Below are 25,477 nucleotides of genomic sequence, written 5' to 3' on the forward strand. Positions count from 1 at the left end.
ACCCTATGAGGAATGATTTAGAAAGCTGGGGATGTTTAGCCTGGAGAAGAGAATGTTAAGAGGTGATATGATAGCCCTGTTTAAATACTTGAAGGGATGTCATATTGAGGAGGGAGCAAGCTTGTTTTCTGCTGCTCCAGAGAACAGGATCCCGAACAATTAATGCAAACTGCAGGAAAAGAGATTCCACCTAAACATTAGGAGAAACTTCCTGACAGTAAGGGCTGTTCAACAGTGGAATACACTCCCTGGGAGTGTAGTGGAGTCTCCTTCCTTAGAGGTCTTTAAACAGAGGCTGGATGACCATCTGTCAGGGAAGCTTGGATTGAGATTTCCTACATGGCATGGGGTTGGACTGGATGGCCCTAGTGGTCTCTTCCAACTCTATGATTCTATAATTCTCTGAAATCACACATTTAAAATAATACTGAAACTAATCAAGAAATTAAAATACACTTGAAAATCAGTGTAGAGTCCTGGAGAAACAACCAGATCAGGATCGGCATCACTAATAAATTTGTTTTGTTTTGTTTTCTGTTTAAATGGCTTCCTAGGATGGTACTCCACGGAGGACTCTTTCTTCGTGCATATGCTTTTCCTGCTTAGCAAAAGCCAAGGTTACCAGAGAACAAGGGGGAAATGATCTGGCCTGCTCCTGTGCCTTTAAGCCGTAGTTCAGTCTGCATTAATCAGCAAGAGGACTTCTCATGGCATGGATGTAAGCATCTGTTAATCAGTTTCCTGCTTTATTTGCAAAAGTTGCATATATCCATGCCCATGGGCACCCATACCCATATCTTGCCCCTAACCCCAAGCTACCCCAACTGCTTCTCTTTTATATATACCTTTCAACCATTATGTGGATTCTTTGTTGCCTCCTCCTCTGTTGTTATTATAATGTGTGGCTTATTATTACAGTGTTTGATAGTTCTTCAAATCTGTTTAGCCCCAGGGCTATGGCTGATGGTACAGGTGAGGGCAGCCAATTGCCCTCACCTGTACCATCCAGTTCCCATTAATGTCAGAAAATTTCTATGAATTTCTGAGAGGAATGCAGAAGGGAGACTTTGAAATGCAGTTTTTGTCATCATAGAACAAAGGTGGGAATAATGTAGCCCTCCAGATGTTATTGGACTGCAACTGCCAGCCATCACAGCACATGCAACATTAATCTGGGGACAGCACTTTGCATACCTCTGCCATAGAGAAAAATGATACACTTGCAAATACAAGTGTGGGAGACTCAGTGAGGCCTGACAAGCCATAAAGCCAGGCAGGATGGGTGAGGCAGGGCTGCCAATCTCCAGAGACTTCCAACATCTGGTGACAAAATTCATTACATGCAAATCTTACCACTGATATGAAGAGAACAAGCATGAGAGAGCTCTTTCAGAGTACCTTTAACTGTACCATTATCTATATTTATTAAATTATTTGCAGGGCATTAAATCCCATGCAAATTAAATCTTGCATTTAACCAAGTATTGCTGTAGGGCCCACAGTTATGTAAAGTGTTCTTAAGGCCAACTGCAGTGTCATCCTATATATAACTACTCAAAAGTGTTGGTGTGTGCCTTCAGGTCATTTCTGACTTATGGTGACCAAAGGAACCTATCACAGAGTTTTCTTGCCAAGATTGGTTGTGGGAGGAGGACTGTCATTGCCTTCTTCTGAGGCTGAGAGAATGTGACCTGCCTAAGGTCACCCAATGGGTTTCTATGGCTGAGAGGGGATTTGAATGGTATCCAGAGTCATAGTCCAATGCTCAACTCACTGTACCACACTGTCTGTTGCTCAAAGATGAGTCCCAATGAATTCAGTGGAGCTTACTCACAGGTAAGGAGTAGACAGTTCACAGGTGGAAGCTTATGCATTATGAGAAAAGACTTAGGGAGCTGGGTATGTTTAGCCTGGAAAAGAGATGGTTAAGAAGTGATATGATAGCCCTGTTTAAATATTTGAAGGGGTGTCACATTAAGGATGGAGCAAACTTGTTTTCTGCTGCTCCAGAGACTAGAACGTGGGCCAATGGATGCAAGCTACAGGAAAAGAAATTCCAGCTCAACATTACAAATAACTTCCTGACAGTAAGGGCTGATCGACAGTGGCACACACTCCCTCGGAGAGTGGTGGAGTCTCCTTCCTTGGAGGTCTTAAAGCAGAGGTTGGATGGCCATCTGTCACAGGGGATGCTTTGATTGAGAGTTCCTGCATGGCAGGGGGTTGGACTGGATGGCCCTCCCACTAGTGAGATCCTATGGGAAAATGGGAATTAAACGAGATTTAAAACAATGAAAATCTGGAAATGCCCAAAGTTTATCAGATGACATCAGAGTTAATGTGAAATAACGTGAAGTTAATCTGAACGCAAAGCAGAGAAAACCAGCAGCTTTTTACTTTTGGAACAACCCGAAAGTAAAAAAGCTGCTGGTTTTCTCTGCTTTGCGTTCAGATTAACTTCATATTATTTCACTTGGGCAGTTCCCTAATGTGATAAACTCCCTGAATTTGCAAGTTTTGTTTAAATTTGAATGTAATTTAAATCTGGTTTAACTCCCATTTTCCCATGGGATCTCGCTAGTGTGATAAACTCCTATCAGATGTTGGAACATGTTGGACCTACTCTTTCCTAAGATAGCTTGTTCTTAACTGAGATCTCTCAGGAAAAGTCCATTGGAATCTTCATAGTTCTACATCAAAGCTACCCAGCCAGTGTCCCCACCCCATTCAGTATTCCTGCATTTGGACTAACTTCAAAATCCATTCCACAAGAATCATAGAATCTTAGATTTGGAAGGGACCACAAGGGCTGGCTAGTCCAAATCCCACCATGCAGGAATACAACTAAAGCATTCCTGGAAGATACCAATTCGATATCTGTTTAAAGATCGAGCGTCCACCAACTTTCCCCTGCCAGACATTTCATACATTAAAGGTGTGCCTTCTAATATTCAGGTGGAATCTCTTAACACCCTGCTGAGGTCTTACAAACTCAGGACCGTGGCTTCCTTGATTGTATCCACCTATATTAGGGTCTTTCTCTTTTTCCTATTGCCTTCTTTTCCAGTTAATTATGTCATGATACCTCCATAGTATGATCTCCTCTGTTTAATCATGTTGGCTGCGAATGAGAGTTCAGGCTTGAATTGCTCTTGCTCCCATTTATTTGGTTTTTTGAGCAGTCCTTGATATTCATAGAACTCTCCTCCAGCACCACATTGTAAATTAGTTGATTTCTTTCTGTCAGCTTTATTCGCTGTCTACTTTTACATTCACACACATACATTAGAAATACTATGGTATTTATGATTATCGTGATTTTGGTGTAATGTATCTTCAGGGTCTTCTCTAGTTCCTTCATAGCTGCCCTTCCAAGTTTTAGTCTTCTGATTTCTTGAGTACAATTTTAATTAAAGGCTGAAACTCTTTACATCTGGGTATTTTGTGTAATGATCTGGGTGCCAGCCAATCTCCTGGTGGCAATAAAAATCTGTATATTTTCATTACTCGGAATTTCAGCATCTTATTTTGCAACAGAGATATTGTCTGAACAAGAGCTTTCTTTGCAGAAAGAAAGAGAATGATAAATGTATACCACAAAGATATAATCAGCAGAGAGATTCACAAGTATACCCTTGCAGATACTCCTACTCATGCCTGGCTAGTGATGTAAACTCTGTCTCATTCATTCCTCTTGCCTGCAGCCAAATATTTGGCTGTTTTCTTGAAATCTGTGTGTCACTCCCAACCTGCCTCACCTCTGCAGTTCCTGCCCCTCTTTACCTCTCATAGAATCATAGAATCATAGAGTTGGAAGAGACCGCAAGGGCCATCCAGTCCAAACCCCTGCCATGCAGGAATTCTCAATCAAAGTATCCCCAACAGATGGCCATCCAGCCTCTGCTTAAAGACCTCCAAGGAAGGAGACTCCACTACATTCCAAGGGAACACTCTGCCACAGTGGTGGATCATGGAAGAACTGAAGCCATGGCATGTCCACTTCTTTAGCTGCTGGCTAGGGGATTCTGAGAGTTGTAGTCCCAAAGCAACACTTTACACAAGTAATGTTTTTCAATGTTTCCAGAAGACACAAATAACTTTCTCAGTTATTATTCCCAAATGTAATTTCCACTGAGCACCCTCACTGGGAAATTTGGAAGTTGTAGCCCCCAAAAGTAAATTTTCAAAGCTATGAACCAAGAACAGGAACTCTTCCAAAAGTCACAGCAGTCTACATAGTGAGAGGCAGGAGGGATGGAGTGCAGTTTTTGTGTCTCATTCTAAAAGGTGTCCTCAGGCTCTTCTTCCCAATGAAATGATAGTCTTCTCTTACTTACTCCCCCACATAATAGGATATTATTTTCTTGCCTTTATTTAGTTCCTTTCCTAGCACCATCATCTTCCTGATATCAAGGCTGGCTCTGCAGGGATCCCTGCCTCAAAAGTGCTCAACCGTGCCATCATTTTTGTTATGCATTTAACATTGTGCTTCCAGAGAGAAACAGTTCCTGTCACCATTTCTTCCTCTCTAACAGATATTTGTTTTGATACGAAAAGAGGGTAAAGTGGTGGCCAAAGTGCAGGAGAATCACAGATGACCCAGCACTGCTCTTTGGCTCATGCGAAACTCTTTTGCAGGCCCTTTAACCACCTCGTCCCTGCTGTTCTCTAAGCAGTGAGCAGCTCAGTAACTGATGGCCACATCTGCTTCTGTTTGTTCTGCTCCATTCTGCGGGTTTCTAGGGTTAGGTCAGGCACCAGGTTCTGTGTCTCCATCCCAGGAACTGGCACTGCAGTGATTTCAAATTGCTCTTTTTGAGGCAGCCTTTCTCAGCCTGGTAGCTACCAGATGTTTGGGTCTAGACTTGACTAGGGATGCTAGAAGCTGTAGGCCAAAATATCAGGAGGTCACCAGATCAGGAAAGGCTACATTCAAAGTTATTGTAGCTAAAATTCCAAATCCTGATTGCATAAAATGTTCTTTCTCCAGTATTGTGCACAAGAAAATAAAAATCTCTTGCCTTCTCCTCCTGTGCTACCTACTCTTGCATGTCATCAGGTGTTTTTTCTACCCCTTCTCTCCCTCACCTGCAGAAAGTGGGAGGAAGTCCCACAAACTTCGTGGAGTTATTTCTGAGTAAGTATGTATAGGATTACTGCTCAGGTTCACAAAGCCAAGGGCTGAAGCAACAAAGCCATTGCTGCTTCTGCCTAGCCTTCTGCTCCCAATAAGCCTCAAAGCCAAGGTGAAATCCAGATTGTCATCTACCATTTTAGAAGCATACCAAAGTTAGGTTTCTTTTTAACAATTATGTTGTATAATTTTTTAGTTCTCATTTTGTACCCCTTGCCAGTTGTATCATTCCACCTAGGTTTTGGTACTTTGACCTTAGGGTAGACCTCCTGCCGGATGCTTCATTCTCCTCAAGAACCTCTTCCCACCTCAACCTGCAACATGGCAAGGCCTTTCTGCTGGCCTCTCCGTGCCCCTGGCTCTTTTTCAACCTCAGGATACTCCACACCATCAGAGATTGGACATGCAAATTGCAAAACACACTGTTCACAGCACGTTCCTAGGTAGGGCAAACATGACTTACATTGTTGATTTTAAAAATGGAATTGCTCTATTGGCAATTCATCATCCTAGCCAGCAGATACACTTTCTGGCTGCCAAAATGTAAACACTCCTAGAACTCAAGTTTTCCACTGGTTACATTCCTTGACGTTATAAACATCTTGGAGTTGGGGCACAGTTTTCACAATTTTTTTCTGCAGTTTAGTCATTTTCCTTTCCTAATCCAAAAGTGCCAGCACGTTTAATGTTTTAAAGGCAGGAAGGTGAAGCTTCCTCACATTCTAAAATTATGTCTTTCCTCCTGCAAAAAAGGGGAGGGGGGAGGCAGGTTGTTCCCATTAAGTCCTGATCCTGCACCAGATGCTGGAAACAGAGAAATTTAGAAGAGGGACCTTTTCCTAGCATGGATATGGGATCAGGAAGAAGAAGAAGAAGTAGTAATAATAGCAGCGGGCAGGTTGGCAGTAGACATTACTGGAGCTAGTTATATCTTGATGATTGGCCAAATATAACAGAACAATGTTGAAAGGACATAAAATTTCAAACATAAAAATAGATTAAAAACAAGATAAAAGTGCAACTGAAACCCAATAATAAACAAAGAACTGAAAATCATTGGTGAGAGAAAGAAATTTACTTCTCAAAGTAAATTTGGAATTATTTTTTTTAGTCCCACTAGTCAAACAGTTTTAGAAACAATAAAGATCCTTCAAAATGTGTTTACCAGAATGAAATATGGAGATGGGCATGCATATCAGGAGCAACAATTCTCATTTCTTAACACCTTTACCTGCCTGAGAGCTTTCTTTGCCTCCCATTTTAATTTTAAAGGGGGGAGTGACTTCCACCTTTCATTTTTGATTATATGGAAAATTTAATTAGTTTTACATTTCAGCTGTAGGCTTTTAAAAATTGTTTTTATCAAAGGCACCAGATCCCTTCTGATCTTGGAAGCTAATCTGGGTCGTCCCTGGTTAGAACTTGGATGGGAGACGGTCAACAAATACGAGGTGCTGCAGGCCATACTGGCAAAACTGCCTCTGAGTATTCCTTGCCTAAAAACAAGGCCATGAAGTCACCATAAGTAGAGAGATGACTTGAAGATGTACGCGCACACATACACACTTGAAAACCTACAGATGGTTACGGAGACAGAAGCAAGAGTACTGGCCATAGCTCCATACCCATAAAATTGAGTGGGGCTGCTCAGCTTGAGGATCAGAGCTTTGATGTGTTTCTGGAAGACACACACCATATAGACAGTGGAGATTAATGTTTCTCTATACAGGAACCCTCCTAGAACACTACCGCCCTTCTCCCCTTCCTGTAAACACCCTGTTAAAAGGCCAACAAAAGGTCTGTGTGCTATATCAATTGTGGCACGCTGTTTTTTGCTGTGGGAAAACTGAACACTAAGAAAAGGGCTGCTCAGGGTTAAGAGGCAAGACAAATAGGAAGAGGCGGGAGGAGATGTTGCTGGCACTTATTCCTGGAACTCTTTGCTTATAAACTGATCATTGGATTTTCTGCCGGATCTGTTTGTTTGACCTCCCATGTTAGGAAATAGGCCATTTATTAATTCTGTACTGTTTTTTAAAAATGACATAGACAAATAGAACAATGGATAATTTTCCCCTGCTGCTACATCTATTCTTTTCTTTTTGATGCAAATGAATATTCTTTTTAATATTCAGTTTTACAGTGCCCTCTGGTATCCACTAGGATTTGGTTCCATGACTGTCCATAGATACCAAAATCCATGGGTGCTCAAATCCCATTAAACACAATGGGGTAGTAAAATGGTATCCCTTATATAAAGTGGCAAAATTAAGGTTTGCTATTGGAAATTCATATATATATGAATATATATATTTAAGCTGTGGATGATTGAATGCATGGATATGGAGAGCCAACTGTATTAGCTTACCTGCAATATCAACCCAAAATATCAACACAAAGGGAGACGTATGAATACATCACTATTTCTTGGGGCGGGGAGATGGCTTCAATATGTCTTATTCGTTTTACGAAAATATGTGCGTGAAGTATTATAAACTGGGACTTCTCAGCATCAACTAGGAAAGAATGTATCTATTCAAATTGTTAGTGGAATATGTCTTTTTACTTTGAATGTGAGCCCCTTTCTGCCCAGTTTTGAAAATGTTCACTTGTTGGAGCTTCTTTAAACAAGGGGGCCAAAAAGGACATATTTGAGATGGTATTGGAACTATAACAAATGAATTAAATAATTATTTTAAGCAGTAGGAAAAGATAGTTGTTTTGAGCATAGGATGCATATAGTCTCTCTAGTAGTTCCAGGAACAGAAAATGAGATACCTGGCTGCACTGTAAATCTCAGTGGCTAAAATTGTTAGCCACTGGTAGTGCTTCAAAGGATATGTTGAGAGCTGCTGTTACATATTACAAGGGATGGTTAGAGAACTCTCCCCTTTCAAATTAATTCCAGAAATGGATTTTGAACTCTTGGATTGATAAATTTTTATAAAACATTTTTTCTCTTACTCATTGATAATGTTAATAATAATAATAATAATAATAAAAACTTTATTTGTATACCGCCCTTCTAAAAACCAGGGCGGTGAACAACAATTCAGAACAATATAACATCAGGTCATACAAAACATTAAAACAGATTAATAAAAATAATAAAATGTCCATGCCGGCAAGACAGTGCTGACAAGGGGAGGGGGGGAGAGTAACTGGTCAGGGGTAAGCTTGTTCAAATAAGTGGGTCTTTAGCCCCTTCCTAAATTGGGCTAGGGAGGTGGCTGAGCGGAGCTCGAAGGGCAGCGCGTTCCAGAGGTTGGGGGCAGAGATGGAGAAAGCCCTCCTGGTGGTAGAACTATATTTCGCCTCTGGAACGGTTAACAATAGCTGCCCTGATGATCTGAGTGTGCGGGGCGGATTGTACGGAGAGAGGCGGTCCTCCAGATACCCTGGGCCCAAGCCATTTAGGGCTTTATAGGTAATAACCAACACCTTGTATTGCGCCCGGAAGCGAATAGGCAGCCAATGCAAGTCTTTAAGGACTGGTGTTATATGACTGGCCCTGGCAGTGCCAGTGACCAGACAGGCTGCCATATTCTGCACAAGTTGCAGCTTCCAGGTATGGTACAAGGGTTGCCCCATGTAGAGCGCGTTGCAGAAATCCAAACGAGAGGTTACCAGGGCGTGTACAACCGTTTCAAGGTCTCCCCGGTCGAGGTAGGGACGCAGCTGGCGTATCAGCCGAAGCTGATAACAGGTGCTCCTGACCGTCGCATCCACCTGAGATGTAAGGTGGAGCGACGAGTCCAGGAGCACCCCCAGGCTGCGTACAGAGTCCTTCACGGAAAGCGTGATTCCGTTCAGGACAGGTGGAACCACCGCCAACCCCGGACCGGGGGAACCTATCACGAGTACTTCCGTCTTCTCTGGATTCAGGCTGAGTCTGTTGTCCCTCATCCAGCCCATTACCGACTCCAGACAGGCCACGAGAGGAGAGACGCCAATCCCGGTCACTGCATCAGTCGGAGACATAGAGAAGACTATTTGGGTGTCATCAGCGTACTGATAACACCGCGCCCCATGTCTCCGGATGATCTCTCCCAGCGGTTTCATGTAAATGTTAAAGAGCATGGGAGACAGAATGGCTCCTTGAGGGACCCCAGATGTGAGGGCCCTCCTATCGGAGCACACGTCTCCCAGCTGCACCATCTGGGACCTCCCGGAGAGGTAGGACCGGAACCACTGGAGCGCAGTGCCCCCGATTCCCACCTCCGCCAGGCGTCCCAGAAGGATACCATGGTCTATGGTATCGAAAGCCGCTGAGATGTCCAAGAGCACTAACAGGGACACGCTTCCCCTGTCCATGCCCAGACGGAGATCATCGACCAAGGCGACCATAGCAGTCTCAACCCCGTAACCCGCCCGAAAGCCAGTTTGAAATGGGTCTAGATATTCCGTTTCATCCAAGATCGATTGAAGTTGGATTGCAACCGCCCGCTCGATCACCTTCCCCAGAAATGGCAATAGCGAAATAGGCCGATAATTGTTATGCAACAGGGGGTCGAGGGAGGGCTTTTTTAATAGAGGTTTAACTACGGCCAATTTCAAATTTGTTGGAAATTGCCCATCCCTCAGTGAGGTGTTAATAATCCGCTGTAACAGCAAAGTTACAGCTGGGCCCCCCTGTGCCGCCAGCCATGAGGGACAGGGATCGAGAGGGCATGTTGTCTTCCTAACACTTCCAAGGATCTTGTCCACATCCTCGGTACTGACAGACTCAAACTGATCCAGACTAACCAAGTCCACGGATGCCCTGGATACCTCTACTCTAGGTTCTGCTCTAAGGCTGGCCTCAAGACCTTCGCTTATCCGAGAGATTTTATCCGCGAAGAAGTTGTTAAATTGGTCGCAGCAGGCCTTAGAAGGTTCAAGGATCTGGTTCGGGGCAGGAGGGAGCTGAGTTAGCTCCCTCACTACCCTGAACAACTCTGCCGGACGCGACTCCGCGGACGCGACACGTGCAGCATAGAATGAATTCTTAGCTGCACGTATCGCCTCTCCATAGTCCTTCAAAAGATGGTCTAGGAGAGTCTGGTCGGATAAGCACTGGTGTTTCCGCCAGCGGTGCTCTAGCCGTCGCAGAACCCGCTTCCGTGCCCGGAGGTCTTCTGTATACCAGGGCTTTCGTTTGGAAGCAGGCCTGAGAGGGCGCTTGAGAGCGATACTGTGTATAGCCTTGGAGAGACCGGTATCCCAAATACCGGTCAAGACATCAACAGAATCGCCGTCATTTCCATCCATAAGCCCCTCTAGGGCTTCCTGGAACCTTTTGGGTTCCATCAGCCTTCGTGGGTGGACCATTCTAATAGGTCCGCCACCTCCAAGGGGGATCTGGGTAGACGCCTTGATCGCTGCCTCCACAAGGAAATGATCCGTCCATGACAGGGGGGAAATGTTGGTTATTTCCGCCCACGGATTTTCCATGCTCGTACAAAAAACCAAATCGAGCATATTACCCGCAGAATGCGTTGGACCCGAGACCAGTTGAGACAGCCCCATGGAAGTCATGGTATCCATGAATTCACGAACTGCACCGGATGGAACATAGCTGGCCGCGAAGGGAATGTTAGGTTCTACATTTCTAGCTGCAGTCTCCAGATGCTATAGATGCTGTTTATTTGGATTTCAACAAAGTAGTTGATATAGTCTCCCATGATATTTTTAATTAGCACACTGTGGAATAGAGGTTAACACTGTCAGATGGATCCATAATTGGTTGGAAAACCATATTCAAAGAACAATAATCAATGGATGCATTTTGGACCTTCCAGGCACTTCTTGAGATTGAATTTTCATTTGCTGTTATAAAGTTTATTGTCCCAGTTTAGAGAGATCCTTTTGGAGAGCTTCATATACTGTTTTGGCTCTTCCTACCCTAAATAATGTAGTACACTTCATTACTCTCACTTAACTCCATGTCTTGAGTGGCAATAATATGTACATCTCAAGCATGGCAGATGGACAGGTTTTGCTTTTGCTTTTGAGAGTTTTGTTTTCAGTCCTTTACATAACATACACCCACAGCTTTTGTTTTTAGTGTGACAGAGGGGTAGATATGTTAGTAGACTTTGTACCCATCTTTGCATTCACTTAAGAACTTATTATGTTTTTTCCACTGTGCTTCATATATTAACTATATTTTTATTACTTTTGTAATATTTCTTATTTTGTTATTATTTTATCTTCATGGTAGTCATGGTTGATTGCTTCAAACAGTGGCATTGGTGGCACTTTTTATAATGTATTTTGTGTGTTTGCTGTTTTGTAAAATCAGACTTGCAAATTGACAAGCAGGTCCTTCTGAATTTTGCCTGTCTTGAGTCTTTCCACCTTAATAATTGTTCCAGAATCCCTGGAAGCTGGTATGAAATTGCTTCTTATACAACTATTTATACATGCTTGCTGCTTATTTTGTTTTGTATTCATTCCACTTTAAAAATAACAATAACAATATACAGTGAAAACACCAGGGTACCAAATCTGTGTTTACAGTAGGTGTTTTCCATGATTGTCTCAGGTCACTAGTTTAGTGTGTTGCACTTTCAGGTTATCGGCCTTCTTTCTCCAGTACACAACCTTGCTTTCATCACTGGCTTTTAATTTTTGCTGATGGTGACTTCCATTAGGAAGCTTTACACATGAAGAAGGTTCATCAGATTACTTCCTCTTTGTATTTTGTATCCTTTTGTTTAGTGCTGTTATACAAAAACAGAACAGAAGACTTAACCAGACAGACAACAGATTTAAAAGCACCCTGGGGTCTTCTTGAAGGTACGAAGTGTAGTCATCTTCAGCTTGGTACCTTGTCATGCATCCCTTGTAGTTAACCTATACTCACGGAACCATTGGATCCCAGGTGCCATGTATGATGTTTAACCAAAGATAGTCAGAAGAGAAATCTAATCTGATTGTTCTTCACATGGCTCTTTAGAAGATTTTCCAAACCTTCCCTTCTAAGTTTCCAAAGTTTTTCTCCAGCGTTAAGAGAGGGAGAAGCTTTATAAGCTGGAAATGAATGTTGTTGCTGTTTTGTTTTCATTTTATTTGGCAGTACTGAATGAGTTCAAGAGGCAGTTTACTTGGAGAAGGAGGCCGTTGTGCTTCAGGCAAAGAAAACAGGACAGAAAGGGGTTCCGTTCTTGGCTATGCCTAAAACCTCCTGAGCAATCGCAAGCAAGTCACATGCTCCTTGTGCTTTAACTCAGATTCCCAGCTGTATTAATGGGGGGGCACCTTGGCACAGCCTTTGAGACATCCTTTGTCTATTTAGGCGTCCGTGCTGTTCTCAATGACCTCAAGTAACATCTGATCATTTCCAGTCCCAGAATGGGGAGATGACCTCTTGTTAACAAAATAGGCTCCCAATAGCCATGTGGGCTTAAGGATCTTGGCTTTATATACTGTATGTTTCTAGTTTGCTGGATTACATATTGAAACATGAATTACTAGTACAGTTGTTCTCACCTAAGGTTATAGCTATTGTAAAGGAGGGTTATGATAAGAACATGTGGGTCTAAGTTAAAGAAAATTGTTATGTCCAAAACCTTTTAAAATCAATGGGACAAATTGCTATTGGTAACTGCCATAAAGTTGACTTCGACTTATGGTGACCCTTTGAAGAAAGACCTCCAAGTCACCTTGTCATAATAGCCTTGCTCAGGTCTTGCAGACTCAAGGCCATTGTTTCCTTGATTGAGAATATTCCATCTTCCTCTTTTCCTACTGTCTTCTACCTTACCAACCATTGTTGTCTTTTCTAGTGAGTCATGTCTTCTCATGATATGTCTAAAGTACAAAAGTCTCCGTTTAGTCATCTTGGCTTCATGCTTGATTTGCTCTTTGTTGTTAGCTATCCCTGAGTTGACTCCGACTCATGACCACCCTGCGGATGAGAAATTTCTAAGACTCCCTATCCTCCACTGCTCTGCTCAGGCCCTGCAAACCCATATCTGTGACCTCCTTGATTGAGTCCATCCATCTGGCATGCAGTCTTCTCCTCATTCTTCTACCCTCCACCTTTCCGAGCATTATTGTTTTTTTCTAGTGATCCAGGCATTCTCATTATGTGGCCTAAGTACAACAGCCTCAATTTAATCATCTTAGGCGGGATACAGACCGCCCAAAAAGGGCAGTCTGCCACCACCCTGGTTTGCTGCGTAAGGGAGCCTCAGCAGACAAACTGCGCGGCTCCCTTGCACAACAAAAAGAAACCACAAAAAGCGGGTTCTTTCTGTGGTGCCATTATGATGCCGCAAGGCGCCAATGGCACACTTGCGGTGTCACAAAGGCGCTGGGACGTGCGGACACTATGCACCCGTCACGTCAAAATGGCAGCGCCCGTATGTACAGGGCGTTGCCATTTTGACATCCTCGTCACATGCAAGGGGCGAGTCGCATTTGGAAGCGCCACCCCTTGCACGTCACGACAGCGCCCCATAGGACCTGTCTATCCAGCACCCTAGCTTCCAAGGAGAAAGCTATTTGAGGACCCGTTTACAGTGTGCCCGCATTATAGGCTGGCACGCTTTACGCGGACTTGAGCATATGCGCTCAAGCCGTGGGGAGTGCACGTGGCACAAGGGGCAGCACGTCCCATTCCAATGAATGGGGTGCGCACCCATGGCGCCCCACACGCTCCCATGCCGCCGCACACAAGCCCCATTAAAATGAATGGGGCTCCAGCATAGGCAGAATTTGCCTTACGCCGGGGGGTCTGGAATGGATCCTCGCGTAAGGCAAGGGCCCACTGTATTTATCTTTTAGCTGTCCATGGTATTCTAAGCACTCTTCTCTAGCACCACATCTAGAATGAGTTGATTTTCTTTCTATCTGCTTCCTTTACTGTCCCTACATGGGGATGATGGGGAATACAATGACCTGGGCAATTCTGACTCTAGTACTCAGTTATATATCTTTACTCTTCAGGCTCTTTTCTAGTTCTTTCATAGCTGCCCTACCCATTCCTAGTCTTCTTCTTATTTCTTGATTGCAGTCACCAATCTGATCAATATTTGATCCTAGGCAGGGAAATTCTTTGACTATTTCAATTTGTATCTGCTTTCAATATTTATTTATTTTCTGACAAGTCCACCAAATATAGTAAAAAGTCCCCATTTGTTGCTCTCTTTTTCACCATAAACTCTACACCCTTTTATACATTTTCTTTCGTTCCAACCATTTTGTAAAAATTATCTTTAAGGTCATAACACAGAGTGTATGTCAGACCCTTAGACCACAGTCTCCCCATTGTTCTATTTATATACTATATCCAAAGTTCTGAGCTCATTTTACCATACATTCCTTAATTTGTTCATGATTTTCTTCCCGAAATTGGATGGTGTGCTCCATTATCCAGGACATACTTACAGTATGATCCCTAGTGCTTCTTCTGTTGCTGAACCCAGCTTGGATAGCTGGCATTTCTCGCTCCATATGTGGTAAAAGTCTTTGTTTTAGAAATTTTGAACCTCACTTTGCTTTCATAGGAAATTAATGCAATGGTCCTGTGGTTACTGCAATTCCTTGTATCCACTTTCTTGAAGACTGGAGTGTACACAGGGTAATTCTCTTGTTTTCATTGAATTTGATGACCTAATCATATCCAGGAATGCAGAGAATGCATTTGCAATGAGACACATTGTTTCTGATAGACTTGTGAGGTGAGGCTGTGCAGAAGGTTAACACACCCCATTCCTAAAGTACCTAAAAACCTCTTTATGAGTGGGAAACAAATGTGCATTTACATTAGGGGTACGACTTAGGGTAAGGGGCAAGAGGTATGTGTTTGTATGTCCCTTATTTGCAGAACCCTATCGCCAACACCTACGACTCCTCGAACACTTTCATCAGCACTGTTTACGCAGAATTCTAAATATACTGGACTATGTGACGAATGTTGCTGTCCTTGAGCCAAGCAGGAATCACCAGCATTGAGGCCATGCTATTGAGGATGCAGCTGTGCTGGGCAGGACATGTTTCTAGGATGAAGGACCATCGCCTCCCAAAAATAGTATTCTACAGTGAACTTGCCACGGGTCAGCATAAGAGGGGCGCTCCAAAGAAGAGATACAAGGACTCCCTGAAACAACATCTTAGGCTCAGCCAAATTGATCACCAACAATGGCCCACCCTGGCCTCGTAACAGGAGGCATGGAGACGCATTATCCATGATGTGGCAACCTTTTTCGAAAACTCACGCCGAATGAGTCTCGAAGAGAAACGACAGCACAGAAAGAACCACAACCCAGAAACATCACCCAAGGAGACTTTCTGCTGTGCTTTCTGCAACCGGACTTGTTTATCTCGGATTGGTCTTTTTAGTCATCAACGCACTTGTAGAAAGCGCGGGATGAGTCCTTCCTGAATCATCATTCGCGAAGAAAAGCCAGAGAGAGAGATATTTTCAAAACTCATGCAATTATTTATCTGGAGCTTCATTTCTGGTTTGTGTTGAGCTGATGGATACATTATCATGTATATGGGTGATTGCATTCTGGGTTGCAATACTTGGATGGGAGACTGCCAACGAATATCAGGTGCTTTAGGCTATATTTCAGAGGATGCAACTGGCAAAACCACCTCTTGAGTATTTTTTGCCTAATAAAACACCATGAAATTTGTATGTTGCCATATGTTGACAGGTGATTTTAGGACACATACCACACTAAGCAGTTTCAAAAATGAGCAAATGCATAAAATATTCTTTATTTGCAGGGAAGTCCTCAGTTTCATGCTTCTGTGGAGAGGCAAAACATTCCAGAATAACATTTAAAGCCTAGTGTAACATGAGGATATTATTGTCCTCTTAGTTTGCCCAGTGCTGGCTCAGCCAAAGACGTGTTTCCAATATATATATGGGTTTTTTTCCCAGCATGAAGGGCTCATCCTAGGTGATGACATTAGAAAACAGCAGCCTTAAGAATTCTATCATACTAAAAGTAACTGCATTTTAGCAGCCACACACCTCTGAGGAGCGAGACTTATGTCTGTTGATCAGTTTCTAGTCCTGTAGAAACAGTAACATATCACTATGCTAACAGGATTCCTCCTATCTGCATCTCAGAATACTTGATTTTGTTCCCATAATGTTCAGTATAAATGAGGAGTGGGCAACTGGTGCTTTAGATGTTGCTTCACTGCTAGTGCCAACATTCCTCACCATTGTCTGTGTTGGCAAAGAATGATGGAGATCAGAATCAAACATCAGGAGGGCTACAAATGCCTATCTCTGTTCAATATGATAAAGTGAAAAGATAAAATAAAAATGAAACCACGTCAATACCAATCTACCATGTCTGAGTATCCACATTCATGTGCTACAGCTGACACCTAATTGTTGTGCTCTTGGGTTTCCACGTGTTATCTTTTATTGTCACTGAAATTATGGAAATGGCATGTGATCACTATGGTAATCATGTTCCTATTGGAACGTGAGCATGACCTTGTTGCTTCAGAGAGAGTTCCAGCTAGTTCGGCATTCTCTTCCCAACAAGAGTTAGCATGCAAAACTTGTAAGCAAAATATCTCGGTGATGGTAATTCCTTCTTGTTTATTCCTGAAATCTAATATCTATTCTAATAATCCCAAAATCTGCATTTGAACATTGAGTTTTCAATTAGCAGTCATGGCTAATAACGCTTAATTCACCTGTCTTCCATGATTTTGTCTACTATAGACTTTCTGAAAAGCTGCATTAATCAGCACCCAGCCTTGGGACCCCTTCAGAGAGGCTAAGCAGCCAAATGTCTACTTCCTTTCCTCTACTTCTTTGCTTCTGAGGTCCCAGCCATTGTGCTGGATGGAATTCAGTGGAACCATTTTGTAACAAGACAACAATACCTTCTAGCCATCCTTACAGAGAACCTTGTATAATTGTGGGAGATTGAGATCGAGACCCATACCCCCACTCTCCGAAGGCACCTGCATATCTATATTAGTCCTGGAAGTAAGAATAAAACATGACTCAGACAAGTCAGTAGCAAAATGGCATATGGTTTGGCAACCACAAGAAGTGATGCAACAAAGAGCAACACTTTCAGTATTGTTTTTAGTAAGCTAAAGTGCATTCAAGTAAGCCTGAGCCGTGTGTGGGTCATAGGAAGTGCAAATACCAAAGATGTTTGTTCTGCTGCCATCTCTTTATGCCATCTGGGCCACCACCCCATTACTGTTCCTGAAAGCATTCTCTGACCCTGGGTGGTCCAGGACACTTTAAACAGCATGTGAAAAAAACAGTGAGCACATACAGAAATACATAACTTGTGTATTAAGCAAGCCCTTTGGTGCATTTTGGTTAAGTCTGTAACCTTCTTTCCCAGATAGAGAAACCAGTTCTGCATGTTTACAGGACAGCTGTCTACAGCACTGACTGGAAACCACTGACATCCCACCTCTTACTCCACCTAGAAGTTCTTCAAGGTATTAAAATTTTATTCTACTTACTTTCCCTGCCGCTTAAAGTGTGACAGACATAAATATATGCCTAGATAACTAAATGATCACACCGTTCAACATTTCACAGATGGAAACCAGGACCTATGAGAGTGGGATCAAAAGGGTGTGGCAAGGGCAAAAGTTATTAATGGAAAACAACACAAAAAACTAAGTAGGGAAACCATGGAATTTATGTGCTGAGTTAAGGCAAGCTGGGCAAAGGGGCAGGCTGAATCATAAATAGAATCCTATTAATGATAGGTAGTATATATACAACATGATTAAAAATAAATACCATATACAGTTGGACATCCACATTTGCGACTTTGACTTTTGCAAATTTGATTATTTGCTGTATTGATTAGTACATTCTCTCTAGGACCTTTCAGGTGCTTCAACACAATGCTGCCAGAGGTTGACTATAGAGTTGCACTGGAGAACCTTGAAGTTCCTGGGGAAAACACCTCTAGGTATTGGTAGGTCCTCCAGCATGATTCTGTGATCAACCTCTGGCAGATGTTAACCATTGGCCTGTTACAGACTGCCAAAATAAAGCTACTTCGGGTCTCTTCGGAGGTATGTTGTTTAAATGATGCATGCATCCTAAGAATCCAGAAGCTGCACCAAAGCTGCACTCCAGTGCTTAGGAATGGAGTGTGGCTTTGGTTCGACCTCTGGACTCTTAGGACCCATGCATCATTTAAATAGCATACCTCCAAAGAGACCCGAAGCAGCTTTATTTTGGCAGTCTGTAACAGGCCATAGAGTTGCCCTAGAGGACCTGGAGATAGCTAGGGAAGTGTTCTCTCAGGTAAAAAGAATAATGGTTTTTTATTTGCGTTTTTTCCACATTCACAGGGGTCCTTCAGCCCTAACTCTAGCAAAGGTGGAGGGTCCACTGTACTACATTATTGTAAAATCACAATGCCTTATCAGACATGTTCAGAATTACAGCTTCCTCCCAGATCCATTATCACAATAATGAATTCTGTGTTCACACCCACCCCCTCTGCCCAATGCTCATGGATAAATCAGATCAGTTCCCTGCATTTACCTAGGAGTAGTCCCACTGAATTTATTGGGGCTTACTTCAGAGTAGATAGGTTTATCATTGCATTGTAAATATAAAAGAAACAATGCGCTGCAGGAAAAAAAAAATAATAACCAGTAAATCATTCTTGAGTGTACTCAAACAAAAATCCACCAAACAGTGATCCAACAAAAATGCACAATATACTTGTTGCAAGCTTTCAAAGCTCTACTGGCTTCTTCATCAGGCAAGATGTTACATACAGTACCAAGCAGGAGAAAAATTAGAGATATTAGTAAGATGCCTGCATTTTGTTGTTTCTGTCCTTAGTTAAGATGGTATGGGAAGGGGAACCCTGATGAGTGAGCAAGCTGGCTGGGACCTTCAACCAAGGTAAAACATTTTTTTTCTTCTCAAATTTGGTCTGGATTGGCATGTTTTATCTCAAAACCTAACAAAATGTTCCTGATGCAAAAACATGGAGACTTCTTGAGGAATCCATTATCCTCTGCCTACAAAGAGACCTGTGGCCTCACAGAAATTGAGACATTGGATTGCAAAAGAGAAGTCCTTGTTTATATGCAAATAGAGTTTAAATAGGAGGAGGGGTTAACCTGCTAAAGATACCCTCCCCATACCATCTTAACTAAGGACAGAAACAACAAAATGCAGGCATCTTACTAACAACTCTAAAAAAAATCTGTTTGGTATGTAACATCTTGCTTGATGAAGAAGCCAGTGGAGCTTTGAAAGCTTGCAAAAAGTGTATTGTGCATTTTGGTTGGCCAACAAAAGGAATTACTGGTGGATTTTTGTTTGAAATTACTCAGTGGCCAACACAGCTACCCCCTGCATGTTTTAACAACAATTAAACAATTTATGGTGTTAAAATGATATTGTATAATGAATTCTAATTCATTAAATCACTATATACAATACTAATGAAGAAGTACATAAAAGATATACATCCATGTTTAGGTATCGGGATGTGGGAAGTCATGTATATAATTGGGGGGGGGGGGGCAGAATAAGGTTTTATTTTGTTGGTTTGTGGTGTTTTAGTTTGGTTTTTGTGAAAACTCAATAAAGTGTGTGTGTGCACGCGCGCATTAAAAAAAACTACAGTGGCTGCTCTGTTTTCGTGGACTTCAGATCCACGACACTCACATATTCACAAGGAGCAAATGGGAAGGGTTAAATGGGACCCCATTCAAGTCTACGAGTTTTGGTTTTTGTGGAGGGGGGGTCCCAAACAGATCTCCCATGAAAATGGAGGGCTGACTGTCTATACAAACTTTAAAAACAGCACCGCACAGCATTAAAAGCCCAGTCTTAGTCAGTTTGTAAAGCCTAGTGGCACAAAAATGTTTTGACCTGCGCTCTTGGCCTCCCTAGGAAGGAAGTTCCAAAATCGGGGAGCAGAAAACAAGCCTGAGAATGAAGTGGGACAGAGAGAAGGGCCTCTTCTCAAGAACTAGCATTTTTTTACTAGCAAGTCACGTATTTTGGCAACTTAGTACATTTTTGGTGATATGTCAAATACAGTCATCTCTCCTGATTTGCAGGGGATCCATTCTGGACCCCTCACCCCGTGAATCAGAAAAAACACAAATGTTCAAAGCACACTGGTTACAATGGGTGTGTGCTCCTGTGCATGGCACTGTGGGCACTCCTCAGGCACACACATCATTTTATCCCTCCCTGCTTGCTGTCTGTGAAAAAATGAAATCACAGATTCCAAGTCCGCAAACGGGGAGAGGGACAAATTTACTTTGTCATTTTTGTTACACTTACACCAATAAGCTAAAAAAAAATTTTTTTTTTTTGCTTTTTAAGCTTTCTTTCTTTCTTTCTTTCTTTCTTTCTTTCTTTCTTTCTTTCTTTTCCTGCCTGTTATGGCTAGGGCTGTAATTCACTGTTTTTCACTATAACATTATGGGGCTTCCATCTCATCTCTGTGCGTGTTTCTGCCTCAGTTCGAAGAATAGGAAGGCTACCTCATGGGTGGCAACTTGTGGAAACCTTCCCTGTGGGATGTTGTGCAGGTATTCAGGAGCAGAGGAGCCAGCAGAAAAGCAGGGGAAGGGGAAAGAGAGAGACAGGGGAGGAGATTGAAAATATTAGCTAAACTAGAACATAGGTTTACCTGGATTTTAAAAAAGGTTTTAAACAATTATCCAGGCTTTGCCTACTTCTTCCATTTTTCCCAAATGAAGGGGTCTGCTCCTGCTGCCAGAAAAAAAAAAGAGAGAGAGTTGGTGTGAGCACATGCAGGAGTAGGCATCAGGGAGCTGCTACAAATACTAGTACAGGGCACACACCAAGACAGGTGGCATTGCTGTGAGCCACAAGAAAGAGTTCAGGGGAGTAGGGGTATTTATCTGTACATCCTTTCAGGTATGAGAAGATAACGGATTAAGTGAGTGAGTGCTTCTGCCCCAAACTTCTGTATATATCTATAACTGATCTGCTCTATTGTTACATCTGTGTAGGTGAGTGGCATGCGGGATTCCAGAGAAGGCAGTTAACTCAGGATTATGATGAGCAGAGACAGTGGGGATCTGAGAGAACTTTCCTGCATTTACCAGTGGCACAGTAGTGGCAGCAATGATAACATGTTAGTAACAAGTATTTCAGCAAGCCATTTTCTGGACTGAAGGAACAATAATTGACCCCAGGTGATCAAAGTACAGTCGCCCCTCCAAATCCACAGACTTGAAATTCACAGACTTGAAAATCTGTGGAGGGGCAACTGCCATTAACCACAATGGGGTGTGCACCCCATTCAAGCCTATGGAGCTTGAATATGCATAAGTTTTTGATCCCCCACAAGTTCCAAGGGGCAACCGTAATAACTAGTTCTTTTCTTACAGGTAACATTTCAGGTTCTGAATCCAGCTTTGAGGTCCACAAAAGGGCAACATATTTCCCCCAGGGGGACATATCAGCATGCGCCATGGACTCCCTGCTTCTGCTTTCAACCACCATTCCATTTCTGTCCCTAAAATCCTGTGGAATAACACATACATTGTTTTGCCATGTCAATGTGGTGGTGAGTGGGAAAGGCCTGCCACTGTCATTTCCTCCTGCTCAAATGCTGCTTGGAATGACCTTCCGCATCATGGGCTTTTGCTGTCCAGGGGCATTTTAAGAAGACATAAGCACCTTCAGCAGCAACAAATTAAAACAGCGAGGACTGCTTCCCTTCCTCTGAAACTTACCTCCTCCCTTCAAAATAGAGAAGAAGGAAATTGATCCTCCCTGTCCTGAAATTTAGAATTTCCAAACTACAGCCCAATATTATTTTTATATGTACCTTTACCCACAAGAAGGGCATACTTTAAACTATAGGTGAAGCAGTGCTTTTCAAATCTCTGAAAGCTGAGACCCACTTCTTTGTATTCTAACTGATAGCCCAATTCTTCTCATTTCTCAAAATACTTGCTGTAATGAAATTTTCCTGTTGCCCTCTGGAACTTCTGGAACACAGTCCTCTCTTGGACTTACCGTATTTTCAGGCGTATAAGACGACCCCAACTTTTAAAATAAAAATCTAGGGTTTAGCCTATACTCACCGTATAAGGTGTATAAGACCGGGCGTATAAGACGACCCCAACTTTTTAAATAAAAATCTAGGGTTTAGCCTATACTTACCGTATAAGGCTACCCTCCTGAGTAGCACAGCAACCAGCTGTGCACACGCGCACCGGCTTATGAGGGGCCTCTGAAGGCCCCTCAGAAGCCGGTGCGAGGCTGCCAGCCTCCCAGGCCTCCAGAGGCCTGAGAGGCCAGCGGCCCCAGAGCATGCACGCCGGCCTCTGAGGGGCCTCCAAAGACCCTATATTATTTAGAACCATTATCAGTTAGCTAAAATTGCTACAGAAATGTTCTTAAGTAAACAATCATGTGTTTCTATCTTTTCAGAGACTATTTGGAGACGTTTGCATACCCTTCAAAACCTGGCAAGATCTACAAAAAAAGTTCCTGCTGTAAGCTTCAGCAGTCAAGGGAAGTGTCCTCAACCTCCCACCAGCTACTTTTTCAGACTGTGAGGGCCAGTATGGAACAGATCAGCAACTTTTTCAACTCCATCTGGACTTTCATCCTCTCCAAGCATCAGGAGGGCATCTACAACACCATCTGCCTGGCTGTGGTTCTGGGGTTGCCTGCCCTGGTCCTCCTCATTGGCATTTTTATATGTTGCCACTGTTGTTTCTGTGGCCAGCAGCAAAAGAACAATGGCAGCTACAGCAGGAGAAGTCCCCCCCAGGGAAAGAAAAGAATTAAGATGATGAGGAAGAAGAAAGAAGAGGATCTGTGGATATCAGCCCAGCCCAAGTTGCTCCTGTTAGAAAAGAGGCCCTCCTTGCTGGCCTAAAGAAAGAGGTGTGGGCAAGAGCAATTCCCCTCCTCCTACCAGGGTCTCGTAGCAGTTCAGGCCGAGGGCATATCATGTTGGTTGTGTCCTTCTGAAGGACAAGCACAGCTTCCTTTTAAAAAGCTTCTGAAAAGAAATGCTCTCAGGATCTCCCTGGCATGTGCTGGGAAGCTTCTTGCTAGGCCTAGTACAAAAGCACTGCTAACTGAACCTGGCCAGAATGAACTAACACCCATTTCAGCTTATGTACGAGTGCAGAGTTGCCAGCACCTTTTGCATTACAGATAGACCTCTGTGGTCTCAGGCTGAAAGATGCATATGCTCTTACAAACTTTGCACCGACACCATTATGTGCACTAGAAAGCAACACTGTCATATACACATATAAGCATTTCATTGTCATATGCACACCCATACAAATCATGTTGCTTCCAGATGAGAAAGCTTAAATTAATTTTATATGGACAGTGGCACAGGTGGCTTTAAAAGGTGATTTGAGGAAACCATGAATGTCTTGATAACTAAATTGAATCTATAGCTTCAAAATTCAGAAGGCCCCGGAATTCCAGGTGCAGGGGAACGAGCAATTTTGTACCTTTGTACCCTGGGTTTGTGGGTTTCCTGGGAGTGTTGAAGCCATGGGGGGAAACAGCCTTTTTGTTTGTTTGTTGCTGTTGCTTTGATGAAACAGAAAATTTCAGAAAAAGTAAAAATTTCAATATTGACACCCTTTACAGATTGAAAGTCACTTTGTCGCTGTAAGAATATGAAATAGACATTATATGTAAATAGGTTTATAAAATTATTATTTTTGATATATTAAAAATACAGTTTATTCAAAGTATAATTACAGATTGACCTTTTTTTAAAAAATTGTTATAAGTAGAGCTGCATTCTGAACTGCAAGGAGTAGTTCTCCATAGTCTCAAGCAGACATAACACATTCATTTCTCTAAAAAGAACAGAGAAAGGGAAGCTAAAACTAGAAGTACTGATCTAATTGTGTACATAATTTTACATAGTTTATAATCTTTTGTAGTTTTTAGAAATATATAGATACAGCCCTCATAGTCCATAATCCAGTTTTTAATTTTTTTCCAGAAAAAAGACTGAAGGGAAGGGGGGGCTTTTCCCCCTGATTTCTTCCTGTGGCCTTCATATCTCTAGATGCCTCCATATGACCATTATTGGAAAGAGAGAGTTTTGCTAAATGAACCCATGATCTGATCTAGCAAGGACTGTTTAATAAGAAGGTCCCTTCATCAGGAAATCTTGAAGGTGAATATTACAAACCTGCCACAAGATCATTTCAATACATATATTTTCTGATCAGAGCTTTGTATTGTGCTGAAGAATTCAGCATAAAAAGATTCAAATATGCCAAGATTCTAGGCATATTTGAATCAAAGGTGTATGGGTAATGTCTGATCAAATATTAGGTGAATTAGGAAAAGGAGAAGGATTTGTATGAGTGAAACTTCAGAGTCTTTCCTACCTCTTTACCTCTTTCCACATCTAACAAAAACAGAAAAAGCTGTGCAAAATGACCAGTGGAGCCGTGTATCTGGAATCCAGGGACACAATCTCGTGCTAGTACATCTATTTCTGCCATTGCGTTATTTGCACTCAAGCTTCAGCATTTAGTTGCTAGAAGCCCCCCCCCCCCCCATTGTTGCTATAAGGGACCATACAATCTCCTCCATATACTCAGTAAATGTGCAGAAAGTATTGCTGGGAGGTGCAAGCTGTCCATGTCCATTACAGTGCTGCCACACACCCCAGTGAGAAATCCTTGCCAAGAAACAGTTCTCATTTTAGACATGTATATGCTTGTAGGAGAACGTCCTCGCATGAACAGCACCCTGACATGAATGAAGAGAGGGAGATGCTGGGCTTTTCTTTTCTTTCATGAGTGGAGCGTGGAGTTAACCTATCCCTCTGTATACTCATTGAACCCATGCAACTGATCATCTTGATCAAATTCACAGGAACTTACAGTCCATGGTGCGTTACAGACCGCCCGTTTGGGGCAGCCTGTATCCGGCCCTTTCCCCACTGGATCAGGGCCTCAGCTGCCACAGGCCGCGGGGAAGTGGCAAAAGGCTGCTTCCCCACAGCTTGGAAAGGGGTGTCCTTGGGGCTTCATGCCCCAAAGACACCCAACGGTGGCACAGAGGAGGAGAAAAGGGCCTCTCGGCCCCTTTCTGCCTTGCATCGCTGGCGCAGCCTTCTAAAAGCTGCACTAGCGATGCAAATCCTAGAAGGAGCTCCGTTTCCAGGGCCGCGGAAAGAGCGCCCCAGGCGTCCTCGCATGGCATGAGGACGTCATGTCCACGCTGCCCCGTTTGGAGGTGCCGTGTTCTTGACATCCTAATGGCGGCGCCCATCTATAATGGGTGCCGCCATTTTGTACGTACTGTGTACATACTAGGATTGGAGGCATCTGGAAGAGAAGTCCCCGGGCAACCCAAGTACATACATGGTACGTACTTTA

General features: G+C 42.9%; 1 protein-coding gene across 5 annotated transcripts; it reads left to right on the forward strand.

The window, feature by feature from the left end:
• The first annotated feature begins 558 nt into the window (after positions 1-558).
• On the forward strand, positions 559-25,045 carry KIAA0040 (KIAA0040 ortholog). 5 transcript variants are annotated; one of them, XM_042466176.1, is made up of 4 exons: positions 559-718; positions 17,461-17,560; positions 18,936-18,998; positions 22,530-25,045. In XM_042466176.1, exons 3-4 carry the CDS (start codon positions 18,946-18,948, stop codon positions 22,981-22,983), a joined length of 507 nt encoding a protein of 168 aa, XP_042322110.1. In that variant the 5' UTR covers positions 559-718; positions 17,461-17,560; positions 18,936-18,945; the 3' UTR covers positions 22,984-25,045. The 5 variants fall into 5 exon arrangements, with proteins under 5 accessions (XP_042322110.1, XP_042322111.1, XP_042322113.1 ...); XM_042466177.1 differs by lacking the exon at positions 18,936-18,998; XM_042466179.1 differs by lacking the exons at positions 559-718; positions 18,936-18,998 and adding an exon at positions 5,119-5,137.
• The last annotated feature ends 432 nt before the right edge of the window (positions 25,046-25,477 follow it).

This window comes from Sceloporus undulatus, chromosome 4 (assembly GCF_019175285.1).
Source record: "Sceloporus undulatus isolate JIND9_A2432 ecotype Alabama chromosome 4, SceUnd_v1.1, whole genome shotgun sequence".
Classification (NCBI taxonomy): domain Eukaryota; kingdom Metazoa; phylum Chordata; class Lepidosauria; order Squamata; family Phrynosomatidae; genus Sceloporus; species Sceloporus undulatus.